Genomic DNA, 20,360 nt, shown 5'->3' on the forward strand with positions numbered 1-20,360 from the left:
GGAAGGGCCCTATACATCGCAGTGAATAAGATTTAGCACATTAGACGACCTATGTTCATTACAAGAATAAGGCAAGTGATGATTTTTCGCAAGTTGACATTTACTACATAGTGTAGGAGAGGACAATAAAGATATAAGATATAGATGTCCTTTTTTTTTTCAAGAAAGAAATAACAGAATGATTCATATGTCCAAGTCTTGCATGTCATAAATCATATGAAACATGAAGAGATTTATTTTTAAGGACAAAAGTAAAAGTGAAATTTCCCAGCTCTAGCACATAGAAGCCTCCATCTCGTTTACTCGTTGCCACCACCCTTCCTATAGTACGATTCAGAATAGTAAAAAGATTAGTAGTAAATGTAATGGATAAAGGAAAATCAGACATTCATTTACTAATTGACAATAAATTTTTGGTGAGATGAGGAACAACCAAAACATCAAATAAAACAATCCTTACCCGTGTAGTTATTCGAGTGATCTAGTTAAGATAGGTCTGCTATCATATGGGCCGAAGCCCTAGTGTCCAAGAACCAGTTAGATTCCAAAACTTCAAAGAGTGAGCACGAACTGGTAAAGGCCTTGGCAAGATGAGCAGAAGGCTTACTACGATCATAGCGCTGGCGGCACTAGTCACCATAGTAACCTTCCATCTGGCAGATTTGGCATTGTGGAGGAGTATCCTCAACAAACTACACTACCAGGTGTCTGTATATTTTTCTAAATGTGAAATATGTTTTATTAGCGTAGTATAAGGAGTGAGATAGTAGCGAGAGACCCATTTATCACGGAGAGCAGCATTATGTGTGAGGTTGTAGTGATGCACTACATGTGCTGCAAAATTTGCAGGGCAGAATTAGATTTAGATGAACAATTTATCTTTAAAAAAGTGAGGTGTGTCGCATGTGTTGTTTTTTGTCCCACATTGGTAGAATAGTTCCACATTGGTATAAAAAGTTGATTTGAATTTGTTCTTTGTGTGTCCCACATTGGTGAGAAATGTTTTTTGGACTTGAGGTTGAAGCTATATGAAGACCTCAACTCTCCATTTGTAAAACACACCTCAAAGTTGTACTTTGTTAAGAAGTAGTAGATTGATCGTCGGTGTCTGAGGAAGTAGGTAATTCTATATCGAACCTTGTTAATTTCTTGTCTTATTCTTTTTACTATCTTTTATTATTAGTTTCTGCATTATTTTAGTTTTTTATATATTCAATAACATTAGTTGTAGTATTAGTGTTTGGCACAAGTGGGGTGTCCGACACAACAATTGGTATCAGAGTTAGGTTGAATAGTGTCAATACGGAGGTGTTCCTTTATTAGGATCCTTGACTCCATGTTTGATGCCTAAGAAAGACCTTGTCTAAGCGAGTGCTCAGAGACCATTGTCGCTTAGTCGCTCCCTGGAGGTTAGCCTGGTCAAAGTGAAACTTCATAAGATAAAATAAAGTAGACACAGTTGGTACGTACTATTCATCCTAGGCCTTTTGCTTTGTTGGTGGCTATTGAATATATAGAATATGGAAGAAACTAGTGCATCAGTAGAAGAAACTTTGTCCACACGAACTCCAACTCCTTCGGCTTCTACATCATTGTCAAAGATGATAGCTAATGCTCAGTTTGAGGTAGAGAAATTTGACTGTACTAATAATTTTGGTGTGTGGCAATTTGGGGTGATGGACATCCTATATCAACAAGAATTGGATATTGTTTTGGATGATAAACTAGTGGATATAGGCGATAAAGATTGGGAAAAGATCAATTGGCAGACATGTGGTACAATTCAACTGTGTCTCTAAAAATCAAAAATATTGTATGATGAGGGAGACATCTACAAAGAAAATGTGGAAGACATTGGAAAATACATTTATGACCAAGAGTTTGGAAAATCGACTCTATGTGAAAAAGAAATTGTTTCGCTTCTAGTATCAACCAGGTATTTTGATTAATGACCACATAAATGCTTTTAATAAAATTTTGGCCGATTTGTTAAATTTAGATGAAAAGGTGAAAGATGATGATAAAGCCATATTGTTACTATATTCTCTCCATAATGATTATGAACATCTGACCACCACTTTATTATATGAGAAAGATAAAGTTACTTATGATATTGTTTGTATTGCATTGATTAGTACTGAATGTAGAAAGTAGGATGAAAGGGTCCATAAGGAAATAACAGAAGAACTAACAATAAGGGGGTGTTCTCAGAGTCGTAAGCCTAGAAGGAGGAGTAAATCTCATGGGAGACTTGCTAAAGATGAATGCACCTTTTTTTTTTTTCATAAGAAAGGGCATTGGAAGAAAGATTGCCCTAAATTACAATAGAAGAATAAGGGTAAAGCACATTCTAATATCAATATTGCCAATGATGATGGAAGTGAGTCAGATTTTTCTCTTGTTGGAACATCTTCATCACACTATTTTGGTGAGTGGATTTTGGATTCTAGTTGTTCCTATCACATGTGTCTCAATAGGGAATGGTTTTCTAATTTTGAAGAATTAGATGGTGGGGTTATTTTTGTAGGAAATGATAATACCTATAAAACAACTTATTATCATGTTAAATAATCTAAGTTGGATCCAAGAGCCATGAGAGCAATATTCTTAGGGATAAGTACAGGAGTCAAAGGATACCATCTTTTGTGTCTTGAGACGAAAAAAAATGATTTTAAGTAGGGATGTGACTTTTGATGAACTTGCGATGATGAAGAAAATAATATGCAAGGAGTTACAAGTTGAAGAGAAGACCAGTGGTACTCAACAACAGGTGGAGGTTGAGACAATTTTGGGAAACCCAATAAGAAATGAGACTACACAAGGTAACTCTCTAGTTACGTGGAGAATAGTGTACATGAAAAGGAGATTTCAATTCGAGAATCTTCATAACAACAAGAATCAACTGCTTCTCAGAGACTAAGATTAGAAATTTGAAAACCTACTCAGTATAATGATACGGTGGCCTATGCACTCCCAGTTATAGATGAAAATGTTCCTTACACTTTCAAAGAATCAGTGAGGAACTCTGAATCAGACAAGTGGCAAAGAGTGATGAATGAAGAAATGCAGTTTCTTCATCATAAGAAGACTTAGGAGTTAGCCCAGCTGCCTAAAGGTAAGAAAGCAATTGGTGATTTGGAAGAGAAAATCTATATGACTTGGCCAGATGGATTTCAGGTTACTAGAAAAGAAAATTGGGTATGTAAATTAGGTAAATCATTGTATGGTTTAAAACAGTCTCCAAGACAGTGGTATAAACTATTTCATCAATTTATGATGGGTCACAAGTACATCAGAAATAGATATGATCATTGTGTTTATTTTCGCTGACTACAAAATGGATCTTTTATATATTTACTCTTGTATGTTGATGATATGTTGATAGCTTTAGAGAATATGGAAGAAATCAACATGTAGAAAATTCAGTTAAATCAAGAGTTTGAGATAAAAGATCTTAGTGAAGAAAAGAAGATATTTGGCATGGAGATTTGCAGAGACAGAATAAGAGGAAGAGTTAGTTTGTCTCAAAAATAATATTTGAAGAAGGTAGTACAGAGTTTTGGCATGTCTAAGCAATCAAAACTAGTAAGCACTCTTCTTGCTCCTCATTTTAAACTTAGTGCATCTTTATCTTCTAAATCAAACGAGGAACGTAAGTATATGTCACAAGTTCCTTATGCAAGTGTTGTTGGTAGTCTGATGTATGCAATAGTTTGTACTAGACCTGATAGTATGGTGAGCATGTATATGCATGATCCAGGTAAAGGACATTGGCAAGCTGTAAAATGGATTTTAAGATATATTATGAATACGATTGATGTTGGTATAGTATTTGAGAAAAATAATACTATTGATCAACATGTTGTTGGATTTGTGGATTTTGATTTTGCAAGTGAAATGGATAAACGTCGATCAACTATTGGATATGTTTTTACATTTTCTAATGGTCTAGTGAGTTGGATGTCTACCTTACAGTCTACCATTGCTTTATCGACAACAGAAGTAGAGTACATGACAGTTTCAGAGGCTGTTAAGGAAGTTATTTGGTTGTAGTGTTTACTTGAAAATTTGAGAGTTATTCATAAGCATATTGTTGTGTTCTGTGATAACCAAAGTGCTATTCATTTGGTAAAGAACGAAGTCTACCATGCACGAATGAAACACATCGATGTTTAGTTTCATTTTATGCGGGATATTATTGGTAGCGGTAAGATACTTCTTTAGAAGATTGCTACAGTTGAAAATCCCGTAGATATGTTAACTTAGATTTTGACAACAATCAAGTTCAAACATTGTTTGAACCTAATCAGTATCCTGTAAGTCTGAATATTTTTAGAAGGCGCCGATGATGTGAAACTCTAGAAAATGTTGGTGACTGAAAAATTTATTAAATTTATCGTCAAGGTGGAGATTTGTTGTTTTTTGTCCCGCATCGGTAGAATAGTTTCACATTAGTATAAAAGTTGTTTTGAATTTTTTCTTTGTTTGTCCCACATTGGTAAGAAGTGTTTTTTAGACTTGAGGTTAAAACTATATAAAAAGTTCAACTCTCAATTTGTAAAATACATCTCAAAAGTCTACCTTATCAAGAAGTAGTGGACTAATCGTCGGCGTCCAAGGACGTAAGTAATTCTATACCGAATCTCGTTAATTTCTTGTCTTATTCTTTTTACTGTCTTTTATATTAGTTTTTGCATTACTTTAATTTCCTATATATTCAATAGTATTAGTTGTAGTATTGATATTTAACACAAGTGGGTGCTCGAACACAACAACATGCATGAATAAAGAACACGCTAGCTTTCTAGGGCTCCAAGTTCTAACTACACTAGGTTCCAAAAGATATAGACTTTATATTGCTGCTTTTCTTCTTTTAAGTATTCCCTTTGCTTCCCTTTCATATGAAAGCGAAGGAAAAAACACGTTTTGTAGAATCATTTATGGTACTGTGCGTGATTCGTGTGTTCTCAAGAAAAGAATCACATTCGATCAGGAGAATCATTTTTGAGAATGCAATTCCAAAAGCATCAAACAATTCTGATTCAAAGTATGAACACTTAGTCGTCTAAACACATATAATATTAAAAGCCAGGGTAGTACCACTGCTCGTTGATTAAGAGAGACAAATGGGAAAATAATAATAATAATAATAATAATAATAATAAAAGAGGGAGGGAGGGAGGGTAGGGAACTAGATGTCACCACATCAAGTTCCATTAACAACATCTGACATTGAAGCAGAAAAAATAAACCAATGCGTTTTTAATTTGGTTGCAAGATCGTAAAAGATCCACGCTGATCTGAGAGGTATGTCACCGAATCTGGAGTATTTTATGGCATTCTGATCTTGTTGTATTTCCCTTTCATGGGGAACAGATCAGCACTGGCGCGTATAAAAACCTAACAACATGAATCCCCTGGTTTTAATTTTTCTCTTTGAGAGAGAGAGGTTCAATGCACGTACCATAGAATCGTATTCATCTTCAGCTGGCCGGAGTGCTTTGTTTAGTAATTGAATTTATTTATTTTCGCCCGGGGGACTTGGACAAACAGATTGGGTGGGGCGTGGGGGGGCGGCGGGGGTCGCGCTGGTAGGGTGGATGTGGAACTAGTCAACTTGAACGCGTAAAAAGCGGCCATGCCCGCACGAATGCGGCAAAATAATGCAACGCATTTCTATTTAATTAATTAAATTTATATATCTGCAGCATTGTACACATTAATTAGCCTGTTGCTCTAGTGATATATATATATAGAGAGAGAGAGTAATAAGTATCAACACGTCCAACAGCTGCAGACTGTTTGTGTGAGCTGCAGAGAGAGAGAGGGAGATTTAAGTCATGGCTGATTTTCCTTCCCAGATTCATTTTCCTTCCAAGAGTCTCCTTCAAAGTGAATCTCTTACGAAGGTACTTATCCTCTCTCTCTCTCAAATTTATTTTCTGCTGATCAACACATCCAGTCCGTTGTTTGTTTTTTTTTTTTTTTTGATTTTTTTGGGATGATGGCGGTGTCTGATGAACAGCTTCCATAGATGAGAGTGCAACTTAATTATCTACCGAGTGGCTTACCCTTCTTTTACTGTATGTTTATAGGAATGTAATTGGATGAAATGAAATTGAATTCATCACTTCTTCTTCTTTTTTTCTTTTTTTTTCAATTTAATTTTTCATTCTGTATAATCTATTTCTACTCCATTTCTGAGTCCATACCTTTGTTAGTCGCAACAGAAGCTTTGAATGTATATTTATGCAAGCATATAATTCAACTAAACTGAATATTGATTATTGTTTTTTTTTAATACGGTATTTAAACTCCATGCCCCTAACCACTGCCTATAAAATCATATTCAATTCATCCTTATTCCACATTTTCAGAAATTATGGTGCAAATTTGAAGCTTCTTTCCAAGAGTTGTACTCAACTTTTACGAAATATATGGATTTTACTATACGTAGGAACTGCATGTTATAAAGCGGGCAGTGTGTTTAATTCTGTTTTCACACACATCTATTGCATTTATGCTGCCTTTTGGTTTTAATTATGCTTTTGTGACTACATAGTTTCTAGTTATATATATATAGACATTGAAAGTTGACATCCTTGAGATGATCGTCCATAGTTTTGTTGATTTCCGATATCTTGTATGTTGATGCATAAGATTTTCTTCTTCGGGATTGATATCTTTGACATTCGTAACAAACCATCTTGTTTGAATATTTATTAATATCCGATATCTTATTTGTTGAATTTTTTGGTTTTAAATTTTTGTGAATATATATATATATATATATATATATATATATTTATAGTTTGTATAGCTTTGGCTTTACAGTGGAACCTTTTGATGTATGCTAAATAAAAGAACTTTTTTATTTTTTTGGTTTTGGGGGCGGGGGAGCACAGTACATCTTAGAAACGAGTGCGTATCCAAGAGAGCACCAGCAGCTTAAAGAGATACGAGAAGCCACACTAAAGAAATATGCCTGCTTGTAAGTCCTCTATGTATGTGCATCTTTATTGGATCAATTTTGAAACTGAATTTTTGTCTGTTTATATTCTATCATCCTTTTCTTTGGGAGTAAAGATTATGGAATTTTAGTAGATAAAAATGTAGTATAAAATTACATTAAATTTCTTTTAAATCTATAAAAGTTTAAATTTAAATGTTAAAATTCATGCTTTAAAATATAAAAATAGTATATGAATTTGAATGAAATTTAATGTACATTTATATTATATTTTATTCAATCTACACAAATTTTCATAAAAGGATGAAGGAAGAATCTAATTGAAAGCTAAAAGATCTATTTTCACAAGCTAGTTTGGAGATTACCCATACATATATAATTTTATAATTAATCTCTATTCAAGTACACTTTAAGATCAACGCTATAAATGCTCATTTTCTTTATTTGAAAGATTCAGAACCTTGGATATCAATGTTATATTTAGGGATACTCATTTTCTTAAATATTAGAAGTTTTTTCATGAGGTGTGAATTAAGAGAAGTGAGGATCCTTGAGTAACACACATGGCAAGGGGTCTTTTAAAATATATATATATATATATATATATATATATATATATATATATTAGCTACTAACTGACTATCCATTAAATTGAATTAACAAAGAGTTACATCTTAGAGTAGTTGATAAAGCCCTAATACCTAGACGGCAGACATTTGCAAATTAAACCTAAAAGCTTCGGATCGATGGACCGAGGTTTATAATAACTTCTGCACGCTACATATGAGTAGGACTACAAATGAATCAAATCACTCACAAGCAATCTAGGTCCTTAGCTCGATCAGTAAGAGCTTGTTAATGATATGAATGAGTAGTGATTTACAATTTCAATTTTGAGGCTTATTTGATTTGATAAATGAGATGAGCTTGAATATGAAAGAAGCCCAACTTGTTCATGGGCAACTCCAGTGTAGGTTTTATTGGGTTCGTTTAGTAATTTCAGATTAATTAGCTCATTTAAAATGATCGAACTAGGCTTCATAAATTGTAGTGGGCTTTTTTTTTTTTTTTAGTTGTGGGCTTGTTTGACCAAAAATCTATGACCTAATTTTAGTGATAGGGATAAGGCTCAAGAACAATAGGCTAGTTAATTTGATGGGAGCCAAAACATCTCTAAGAGCGGACTTTCACTTTTTGCCTAACAACTCAATAGAGGCTTGTCAGCTCCCTCATTTCTATAAATGAATTAGTTTGACAAGTATATTTCAAAGTTCAATTTAAACTTAATTCAAGTTCATGGTTGGTTAAAAATTTAATTAAAAAATATTTTGAGCATGGTAAAGTTTGGCTCAATTTGGCCGGTTTGCAGCCCTATGTGTAAGTAATTCCAACAAACTATTAAAATATCAAAACAAACATGTAATATGTATCTATTATCAACTTGCAAAGTTTAGAAAGTTCTATGTTTTCTTCTTTGGGAATGATTAACCTAACAAATAATTAATATTTTGCAAAATTTCCAATGTAGTTAACTTTTTCCCTCTAATTAATTACGAGATCGATGACCAACTTAAATTAAGCCTCCTTCAATACATATGCTAAAAGTTATTAAAAATATTAATATATTGTTAAAATTTGAGACTTTCAAGTTAATGACTAATGTTTTAAGTTTGAGAGAGAGTGAGAAATATTGTTGAAAATTAAACTTGACTTATTAAACTTGGTCAGTAGCAGCTCCACCAATCTAGCCATTTATGTTGAAATTATTAAACTGCGAGCAACCTACTCCACCTACCAGCCCACCTCCATTGAAGTTAATTCCCACCTATTGTTTAAACAATTACTATAAACAGATGTGTGTGTAATGTTAGATGTGGTGTAGAGAGGGACACTAACTAGTGAGAAGAGAGAATTATATTTTGAGAATTCATCTGCATTTTGTTTCAAATTTTTTATTGAAATCAATTGAGTGCTTTGTATACAATTGTGCAATTCCTTACTGAATTCAATCACAACCACTAATTAAGTGAGTCCCCTCCACCCATAAGTGGTAGTAGAGCTCCCAGGTTCGCTAAAATTTGCCAAACAAAGGTGAGCATAGACAAATTCGAATTTTTTTCTCATTTTTGAAGTTATTCAAAATTAATTTTTGAGTATACCATTGTGAAATTCGTGTCAAGACGGGTCCATAGGTGAAAACCACGTCTCAAAAAAGTGTTTAGACGACTACACACGTGCTCCCACGCGCAACCAGCCGAATATGCTTCATAAGCACGCGCAAGCGAGAGTACTGACCGACGATGTCATGCGCTTTACGCATTTGTCCGAGTGACATGATCTAACTCAGAAACCCGATTTGTGACTCGGCCTAGCAACTAGGAACTCGGATCCAGACCCGAGCACAACTTGACTCGACTGACCGACTTGCGGATCATCATGACACACGACACACCTAGAAACCACGACGTGGCCTAACGATATTCACTGACGTCGTCTATCTTCCATTTAGTCAAACCGATCCATAATCTTCTTTCATCCAGTTCAGTTATTTTTAAATTGGTTCTTTGCAACCCAAAACCGGTTCCTAAAGTGTTTCAACCTTATGAACACATTGGTAGCATCCAATTTTCCAAACTACATCCCCATCACTCTATTTTTTGACATATTAAATTTGATAGCTAATGATACTACACAAGCTGTTATTCCAAAGTTGACAAAGGAGAACTACGACAACTGGTGTATTCAAATGAGAGCCTCACTAGGTGCTCAGGATGTCATGGACATTGTTGAAGATAGTTACAAAGAAGCCCCATCAAAAGAAGTCGAAGCATCTATGTCTGATGCTCAAAGAACGATCTTGCGAGCCGATCGAAAAATGGATTGCAAGGCGAAATCCATAATCCACCAAGGCCATGATGAGGCCTCATTCAAAATCATGGCTTCCGCCAATACATCCAAAAATGTTTGGGACTCTCTCCATCGAACACACAAATGTACAAACAAAGTGAAGAAGATTCGTCTTTAAACATTACGAAGTGATTAAAAATCTTTAAGAATAAAATTCACTGAATGTATTGTTGATTACTATACACGGGTTATGGTAGTATTAAATCAATTGAGAATAAATGTAGAGACTCTCAAAGACGAGAAAATTTGTGAGAACATTTTACGATCTTTGGATCTAAATTTGATTATATAGCTACGACCATGGAAGAAACAAAAGATATAGAAACCATGTTCATAAAAGAACTTGTGGGCTCACTCCAAGCGCATAAATAGAAAGTCAATAGAAGAAGTGATGATAAAGCACTCGAGCAACCCCTCAAAATGAAATTATCCCTTACTATAGATAGATACGACAAAGGGGGGACATCACAACAAGGAAGAGGACAAGGCCGAGGATCTCATGGAAGAAGTTCTGGAAATTTTGAATCCAGAGAAGGAGGCATAGGTGAAAGAAGTCCCATTAGAGGAGGACGCAATTAACAGAACTATATCCCACAAGGCAGAGGATAAGGAAGAAGAGGGGGATACAATAACCGCCCCAACATAAACAAGAGAAACATTCAGTGCTACAACTGCCGCGAGTATGAACACTATACCAACAAGTGTTAGGGGCGACAATAAGAAAAGGTTAGCGAGGGGGCTAACCTTGCGAAAACTGAACATGCATATGGAGATTCGTTGATGTTAATGGCACACAGCTTAACCCAGGACCAAGTGTTTGGTACCTCAATTCTGGAGCCTGCAACCATATGAGTAGCATAAAGAACCTATTCATTGAATTTGATGAGAAAGTTCAAGGGGAGATCTATTTTGGCGATAATTCTAAAGTCCCAGTCCAAGGGAGAAGAGATGTTTTGATTAAGCAGAAGTCCAGAGATCATGCTTTCATCTCCAACGTTTATTATGTGCTAGACATGAAAACTAACATCCTGAATTTCAGATAGCTTGTGAAGAAAGGCTACCGAGTTAGCCTTAGAGATAAACAAATTGTGATAATAGATGCTTGAGATAAGCTCGTTACTCGAGTACAAATGGCAAAGAATCGAATGTTTCCACTCGCCATTCAACATGATATGCTAAGGTGTTTAAGTGCTATCATCAAAGACAAATACTGGCTATGACATCTTAGGTATGGACATATGAACTTTGAAAGTTTGAAACAGTTAGGAAGCAAGAAGATGGTGAAAGGCTTACCCAACATCCACCACCCAAATGAGATATGCAAAAGTTGTATTTTAAGCAAGCAACACAGAAACAACTTTAGAAAGCAAGCCGATTAGAGATATATCATGCTGCTCTTGCTAGTACACACAGACGTGCCTATGTGTATGGTCCATTAAGACTGTTTTCAAATGGACAGAATCAATACTTCATCACCTTCATTGACGATTACAGCAGGAAGACTTGGGTCTACTTCTTGAAAAGGAAGTTAGAAGTGTTCGACAAGTTCAAAGAGTTCAAAGCTCTTGTGAAAAAACAGAGTAGCTATCACATCAAGTCACTCTGATTAGACCAAGGAGGTGAGTACAAGGATGAAGCTTTCCTAGAATTCCTTAGGCAACAAAGGATTCAAAAACATTTCACACCATCATACACTCCTCAATTAAACGGTGTAGCAGAGGGGAAGAATCACACGATCCTTAACATGGTGAGGAGCATGTTAAAGGATAAGAATGTGCCAAAACGTTTTTTAGCAGAAGCAGTGTCATGTGCAATCTATATGCTCAACAAGTGCCCTACGAAGAGTATTAGTACAAACACACCACATGAAACTTGGAGTACTCACAAGCCCAGTGTGAGTCATCTTAGAGTATTTGGATCTATAGTCTACGCCAAGATCCCAGAGGTAAGAAGGACAAAGTTGGAAAATAGAGAAGAGAAGTATATCCTTGTTGGATACGGCGACAGCACCATGGGATATCTTCTCTACAATTCCATCAACAAGAAAGTCATTCACAGTGAGGATGCCATTTTTGAAGAAAATGAATCCTGGAAGTGGGACGAGGCTGAATCTTCCAAAGATGCGAGATTGATGCTTGAAGGAGAAGAACCCACACATACAAGAGAAGTGGCTATCGAGTCACAAGTTCTTAAGTTGTAGACATACGGTTCACTATAGAGGCTAATATGTATGAAATTACATAACAAATAAAAGAGTATGTTACACTATATTATCTATTGTTAACCAACGACCTGGCTAACTTTGAGGAGGCTAACGAAGAAGAAAAATGGACAAAAAGGATGGATGAAGAGATTTAATCCATCGAGAAGAATAAAACTTAGGAGTTGATAAATCTCCTGAAGGGTTACAAAACTATTGGTGTGAAATGGGTCTACAAAACCAAGAAGAACGCTCAAGGAGAAGTTCAGAGGTACAAAGCAACACTTGTTGCCGAGGGTTACAAGACGAAAGAAGGGATTGATTATAAAGAAATATTTTCCCTAGTTGCCAGGCTTGAAACCATCAGATTACTAATTTCACTATCAGCACAAAATGGATGGAAGATTTACCAGATGAACGTGAAATCAACATTTCTAAATGGTTTTTTGGAAGAAGAGATCTATATGAATCAGCCACTTGGATAAATGAAGACGGGCAATAAAGATAAAGTTTACACGCTGAAGAAAACACTCTATGACTTGAAATAGACACCTTGTGTGTGGAACATGAGGATTGATAACTATTTCTAGAATAATGGATTTGGGAAGTGTCAATACGAGCATGCTCTATACATGAAGATGGAGACAGACGGAAGCATGTCGATTGTTTGCCTATATGTTGATGATCTGATCTTCATTGGCAGCAATCTATAGATGTTTTTCACTTTCAAAAGGAGCATGGTCAAAGAATTCGAAATTACGGATATTGGCCAGATAAGTCATTTTATTGGCATAGAAGTCATGCAAAGCGAGAAGGGAATCTTCATCTCCTAGAGTCACTATGTAAAAGAAATACTAAAGAAGTTTGGGATGGACAACTGCAACCCTGTGACAATTCTAGTTGAAACGGGATTGGAATTGAAAAAGAATGAGCAAAGAGATGTTGACTCCACATATTTCAAGAGTCTAGTTGGAAGCTTGAGGTATTTGACGTGCACCAGACCAGACATACTCTACAAAGTTGGATTTGTGAGTAGGTACATGGAGACTCATGACCAGTCCCATTTGAATGCAGCGAAGAGGATACTCCGCTATGTCAAGGGTACCATTTTGATGGTATGTTATATTCATCAAGAGGTGATTGCAAACTTATTGGTTATTCAAATAGGGATTGGGGAAGAGATCTTGATGAAAGAAAAAGCACGATTGGATTCACATTCTTCATGGGAGATACAACGTTTACATGGTCATCAAATAAGTAACTCATAGTATATATGTTACTGCCAACCTTGTTGTTTGTCATGGTATATGGATCAAAATGTACTGAAGTATCTATGATTTCTTCAAGATAATCACACAGAAGTCTACATCGACAATTGATCAGCGATTGCACTTGCAAAGAATCTAGTTTACCATGAAATAAGCAAACATATGGATACTCGGTATCATTTTATTAGGAAGCATGTCAAGAAGAAAGAAGTCGAATTGATATCTTGCAACACGTATAATCAAATTGCTGATATTCTCACAAGGAAACTTAGACATGATATTTTTGTAAGACTTAAGATAATGCTCAGAATGATAAAGTTAGGAGAGTCAAGTTTAAGGGAGGATGTTGAAAATTAAACTTGACTTATTAAACTTGGTCGGAAGCAGCTCCACCAATCCAACCATTTATATTGAAATTATTAAGCTGCAAGCAACCAACTCAACCTACTAGCCCACCTTCCATGAAGTTAATTCCCACCTACTGTTCTAACAATTGCTATAAATAGATGTGTGTGCATGTAATGTAAGATGTGGTGTAGAGAGACACACTAACTAGTGACAAGAGAGAATTGTATTTAGAGAATTCGTCTATATTTTGTTTCAGATTATTTATTGAAATCAATTGTGTGTTTTGTGTGCAATTGTGCAATTCCTCACTAAGTTCAATCAGAACCAGTGATTGAGTGAATTCTCTCCACCCATCAAATATATGGTATGGAATTGACCTTTCTCAATCCTTGGACTTGGAAATAGAAGAAAAATAAAGCTATAATCTTACTTTTGCCACTAGCAAGCCCCTCGCTACAATCATAATTAATGTACAGGTAAATTATAGCAAAAGAGAATTAATGAGACATAACTCATTATATATTTGAGGTACTTGTAGCTCATATATTTGAGGTACCAAAATTAGTTTACTCCTTGAGTATTTTACTTTTGCATCAAGTTAGCTCCTTTTCTATTTGAGGCAATTCTTGAAATATTAAATTTCATTTAATGCAATAAAGGAGCTTTGTCTAACTCCAAACTATGGTAATTAAAAAAATGTTAATAATATCATGTAAGATAATGAATATATAAATAATAAAATTAATTATTCTTTGAATAAATTGCACTAAAAGGGACTAAGCAAAGATTCATTTTCTATTTGAAGAATTAAACATTATTTGATTACCAATCTAGATAGGACATTTAGTATCATTTGATAGCATTTATAAAAAGTATTTATAATACTTATCACATCGTTTGAAACAACTTATTAATGAGCCAGTAAATGCTGAATTGGGCAAAAGTTATTGACTTTTATAATGTTGAAAGAAGCGTTGGCATGAATAAGTTTTAAAAGTCTCAAATAATGTACTCAATTAATTTATAGTGAAATAATTAGACTAATCAAAACTTTGCTATATAACTATAATTAAATATCTTAGCCTAGTAGAAAAAATTAGGTCCTCTTGGAGGATCAAGCTCATCCTTCCTGTTCTCCTTGTTGGCTAGTCAAATTGGTCCATGGTGCTGAGGTCCACAATACACGGGCCCACAAATGGTCCATATTATTCAAATGGACCAGTTTCTTTAGTCAAGAAGAAGGTGGTGGTCGTGGTGGTAGCGGCGATGGTAAAGATCATCCTAGCTACTAATTAAAACCTTTGGCACCTTCATATTAAAGATTTCATGGTTGAATTGTGGGATGGATGAGAAGGTATGGAAGGAGGATGGGTTACCTTCGGTTTTGTAGCCCAGGCACAGTGTGAACCTTTAATAGACAAATAATAATAATAATAATAATAATAAATACTAAATAGCTCACATGGATTTAAAGAAACAAGATATTAGCCAAATATATAGATCTATGTATCCTAGAAATAGAGATACCTATTTTATAAAAATGAAAGCGTCTTATAGGTAACATTCCAATAACAATTAAACCTCAGGAGTTATGCATTAGACATTTGGAGTTCGAACTGTAGAAAAAGGTGGGAATAGACATGAGATGTAAGGTGAACTAGCTTTCGTTGTACATGTAGTGTAGGCCTAGTGAATTTGAATTTGGAGCATACATTTAGACTTTGTGAATGATAAACAATGTGCAAATCAATGACAAAGCTTGGATCTGACGACAAGAACCCGATAATGAATTTGTTGATTCCTTTAAGCAAGTTGGGTTCTTTAATCGAAGCATACAAATTTGATGTATGGTTTACTCGGTATTAGCAATTTGGATTCCTTTAATTGTAACTAGTAAATTTGGGGTACGGTTTACTTGTTTTGGTTATTAACGAGGAGAATGATCTTTGTGGGTGTGATATGCACACTTGATGGATCAGAGTACTTTTCTTCTTCTAAATTCTTTTCTAAACTTAATTTCAAGATATGCAAATGGTAAAATTATTGGACTGCATCCTAAAACACGGAAATCATGATTCAATTCGCATAAATTAAATATATGAAAAAGGCGCTGCGTATTAACACATAGTTGGCGATGAGTTGCAGAAGCGTGCAAAATGTGCCTGCCGATGAAGCACAGTTCTTGTATATGCTCATGAAAATAATGAATCCAAAGAGGACATTGGAAATAGGCGTTTTTACAGGCTATTCTCTCCTTGCTACTGCACTTGCATTGCCTGACGATGGAAAGGTTAGTAAATTGGAAAGTTCATAAGTTAATTGCAATCTCAAAATTTTAAGCTGTTGAGATCAAAGGTTTTTCCGTGGAAAAAGAGAGGAAAAAAAATCAGAAGGATATATATATATATATATGAAACTTTTTTTCTTAATTTTTTTCAAATTCCAAACAAAGGCTAAAACTATTACAGACGCATTGACATAATATTTGACAGTCTTTGAGGATGAAATAGCTAATTGATTTTTGTACAAATTATTCATCAAAGAAAGAAGAGAGAATTTTCAATTTGCATATTTTCTTTCATTGTTCTTAAAATGTCATTCTTCAATCTCCCATGTTTAAAATTAAAATGAAATTCTCAATGGATGCATTGTTAAATACCAAGTTAAAATAAGAAAATGACCCATAGGTTCCTCAGTTACATTCATGACTCTCTCGTTATCTCCGTGAAAAATAGTAAATTTAAGGCCGAAAAACACACAAAACAACGGGTATACACACGATTAGTCGTGTCGATGTTTGTGTATGTGTGTTTATATTTCTAGCTCAGACAAGTGATTTAATCTTCATGGCCATTTTATGTTTCTCCCCTCAAGCAGATAACAGCAATTGACGTGGATAGCGAAGCATATAAAATCGGGTTGCCATTCATTAAGAAGGCTGGCGTGGAGCATAAGATCAACTTCATTCAATCGGATGCCATTTCAGCTCTAGATAAAATGCTGTGTAATAATGTAAGCTTTTGCTTTAAAAGAGCTTTCTTTTTTTTTTTCTTTTTTCCTTTTTTTAAAAAAACAACCCAATAAATAGATCAAGCAAAAGTTCTGCCATTAATATTTCATTTTCCCACTTTTCTTTACTCCTCCATTTGGATATTAAAGAAGAAAAAAAAGTTTCAATATACTTTCTCTCTATATTAATTACTATTGAAGTTACATGCATGGCCCTGGTGATGGATGCAGGGTGATAAGGGAGAGAGGGAGTTCGACTTTGTGTTTGTGGACGCTGCGAAGTCAAGCTACATGGAATTCCACGAGCACGTAATCAAACTGGTGAAGATTGGAGGGATCATTGCATACGATAACACGCTTTGGTTTGGCTCAGTTGTGTGGGAGGAAGAGCACGTGCCTGAGTTTCTTAAGACTGATAGAAAGCCCTTGATGGAGTTCAATACCTTCTTAGCTTCCGATCCCCGTGTCGAGATCTCCCAACTTTCCATTGGCGACGGCCTCACATTATGCCGACGTCTTTCCTAACTGCTTTTCTTTTTTCAGCTCAACACTCAATCTAGGCTACAGACTGAAGGTAAACTCTCTCTCAATTTATGTCCTTCACCCGCGACTCACAAGGTTAAAATTGAGATTTGCAGCATGAAATTTTCAAGTTCTAGTTATTGGATGATGTCCCATAAGGGACCTTTTTTTTTTTTTTTTTTTTTTCAATAAGGGAGAGTCAAATTCAGTGCTTGATGTGGTTGTCTGTTGAACTGCTAGATCTGCTCTTTTTTCTTTTTTTGAGTTGTGGATTTGTGCTTGGTTACATCTTATTTTACCTTTGTAAAAGTTAATGACTTGTAGCTAAAATAAAATAGAATAAATCTTTTACTTATTTTATATTTATACTATGTACAAATATTATATTACAGCGCACTTGTAACTCATTCTATATATCATTTACCAAATCTTACGAGGGGTAATAACTTTAATTAATTTTTGCTCCGTCTTCGAGTTATATTTGACAAAATATTTTTGGAACAGCATCAATAGCTTTCTCAAATCACTTACAAGCACATGAGCTTGAAACAATATATGAATAAGAAAACTGAAGATGCGTATCTTGTATCGTAGATTCCATTGTTCGGTCAAAATTAAGCAAAACATACTCAAGAATAGTGTACTGCCCTCTTTTATAATCGAACAAGGCCTGCATTTTCTTAATTCTCGTAAATTGATGCATTAGACCCAATACAAATGTAGTGATCACTTACCATATATAAGACCCCTCAACTTAATGCTGCCAAAATATTTGAGGTTCATTTACTCTTATGTTTATAAAATTCACAAGGTAAATCAATAAAATTCTAACAATCTTGCATTTGGATTACATAGAAGAGGTTTTATAAAGAAAACGCAAATTCTTTGAACAAAAACATAGAACATTTGGCACAACAGGATATTAAATGTGGGCAAGCACCATCCAATCATGAAAATGTCCAAAATGAGATTATGCATATTCAGCTATGCAGAAGATCATATTTGATATGGATACTAACAACATGTTGGTCAAAATACATAGCCTTATAACTAAACATATAATTTTAGAATAAAATCATGTGTATTGATCCAATAATGTAAGTTTCATACTAGAAAGGGTATTGACATTACACAATCGAAACACACACAATCTCATGATCATCATACACAATATGGGAGTGTGGTCAAAATAGTATGCTTAAATGTGATCAAGATGCATGCTTTGCAAATGATCCAAGCAATTGACAAAGATGTTCAAGCTTCAAAGAACCTCATTGAGACTAAACAGAATGTCTTGCTACAAAATAGATTAAGATTGGGTCAAAATGTCTCTAATAATTTTGGCATCCAATCAGATGCATATGCTTTACAAAAAAGTTAATTAGGGTCAATGTCAAAATGTCTCTAAAACACTTTGTCAATGGCCATTTTGACCAAATAGTCAAAAACACGGTTCCAAATTAAAGCAACACACCAAGAACTAAGATAGCAAAAAACCTTGGTTCTCCCCTTCTCTTGGTTCATTTTTGTCAATTTGAGGTGTCTCCGATCCTTTTTTTTTTTTTTTTTTTACCAATTTTGACCAATTTTTGTCATCCAAAATAGTTCAAAATGTTTAGAAGTAACCTGGAAGAGTTTTAGACTTTGCATAAAAATCGAGAAACCCCTATCTTTGAGATTTTCTCCTTTTCCACAATTTTCTACCATTTTTGAAACTTTCAAAAAAATTTGAATATTTTTCCTGAGCCCATTTATGTTTTTTTTTTTAATTAGAATTTTTAAAATAAAAAAGTTCAATTAATTAAAATAATTTTAAAAATAATGAAAAAATATGTTGGGCGCATGGTCATCCATGTGCATGCACTAGGTGAAATGGGTATGTTTAGTCTAAACAACAACAAAAAAACAAAAAAATGTTTTTCCAAAAAAAAAAATTTTTTTTTAATAAAAAATAAAAAATAGTAATAGGCCATTGTGGGCTTTAGTCCTTTGTATAATTCTTATGAAGAATTCCTTTTGAAAAAAAAATGGGAGGCACACACATATACACATACATGTAAACATGGTAATTAATTCTTTAAATGGGTGTTGTTAGGAATATAAGTTTATTCAACTACTTTGCTTATATACACATTGATGGGTGGAGGAGACTCACTCAATCACTTGTTGTGATTGAAACTTAGTGAGGATTGCACACAAATACACATAATTGATTTCAATAAACAATCTGAAACAAAATACAGAAGAATTCTCAATACAAATCTCTCACTCACTAGTTATTTACCCTCTCCACACCACATATTACATTACACACACACACACACACATCTATTTATAGTAAGGTTAGAACAATATAACCAACAATGGTGGCTGAAGTTGGTGAGGTTGTTGCCGACTTCAACCCAAATTCAATAGAGGTGGGCTGCCAGCTATCTCCTATCAAGTTTAATTTTCAATATCTCCCCTTAAACTTAACTCTCTTGGTTTTGTCATTATGAGCATTGTCTTTAGTCTTACAAAAATATCATACCTGAGTAGCTTCGTGAAAATGTTAGCAATTTGGTCATATGTTCTACAAGATATCAACTCCACTTCTTTCTTCTTGACATGCTCCCTGATAAAATGATACTGAGTATCAATATGCTTGCTTCTTTCCTGAAATACTAGATTCTTCGCAAGTGCAATTGCTGATCGGTTGTCAATACAGATTTTTGTGGGGTTATCTTGAAGAAATCCCAGATACACTTCAGTACATTCCTTATCTATATACCATGACAAAAAGCTGAGTTGGCAACAACATACTCAGCTTCACATGATGACAACGTTACAATGGGCTGCTTCTTTGATGACCATGTAAACGTTGTACCTCCCATGAAGAATTTGAATCCAGTTGTGCTTTTTTATTTCATCAAAATCTCTTCCCCAATCGCTATCTGAATAACTGATAAGTTTGTAATCACCTCTTGATGAATAAAACGTATTATCAGTGATGGTACCCTTTACATAGTGGAGAATCCTCTTCGTTGCATTCAGATGGGACTAGTCAGGAGTCTCCATGTACGTACTGACAAGTCCAACTCCATAGAGTATGTCTGGTCTGGTGTACGTCAAATATCTTAAGCTTCAAAACAAACTC

At 34.7% G+C, this 20,360-nt stretch overlaps 1 protein-coding gene across 3 annotated transcripts; it reads left to right on the top strand.

Annotated features, from left to right (window-relative positions):
• Positions 1–5,769: 5,769 nt before the first annotated feature.
• On the top strand, positions 5,770–17,412 carry LOC131153486 (putative caffeoyl-CoA O-methyltransferase At1g67980). 3 transcript variants are annotated; one of them, XM_058105825.1, is made up of 5 exons: positions 5,770–5,909; positions 6,906–6,991; positions 15,839–15,983; positions 16,571–16,705; positions 16,934–17,412. In XM_058105825.1, exons 1-5 carry the CDS (start codon positions 5,841–5,843, stop codon positions 17,225–17,227), a joined length of 729 nt encoding a protein of 242 aa, XP_057961808.1. In that variant the 5' UTR covers positions 5,770–5,840; the 3' UTR covers positions 17,228–17,412. The 3 variants fall into 3 exon arrangements, with proteins under 3 accessions (XP_057961808.1, XP_057961809.1, XP_057961810.1); XM_058105826.1 differs by having other exon boundaries at positions 16,943–17,412; XM_058105827.1 differs by having other exon boundaries at positions 16,949–17,412.
• Positions 17,413–20,360: the final 2,948 nt, after the last annotated feature.

This window comes from Malania oleifera, chromosome 4 (assembly GCF_029873635.1).
Source record: "Malania oleifera isolate guangnan ecotype guangnan chromosome 4, ASM2987363v1, whole genome shotgun sequence".
NCBI classification, from domain to species: Eukaryota; Viridiplantae; Streptophyta; class Magnoliopsida; order Santalales; family Ximeniaceae; genus Malania; species Malania oleifera.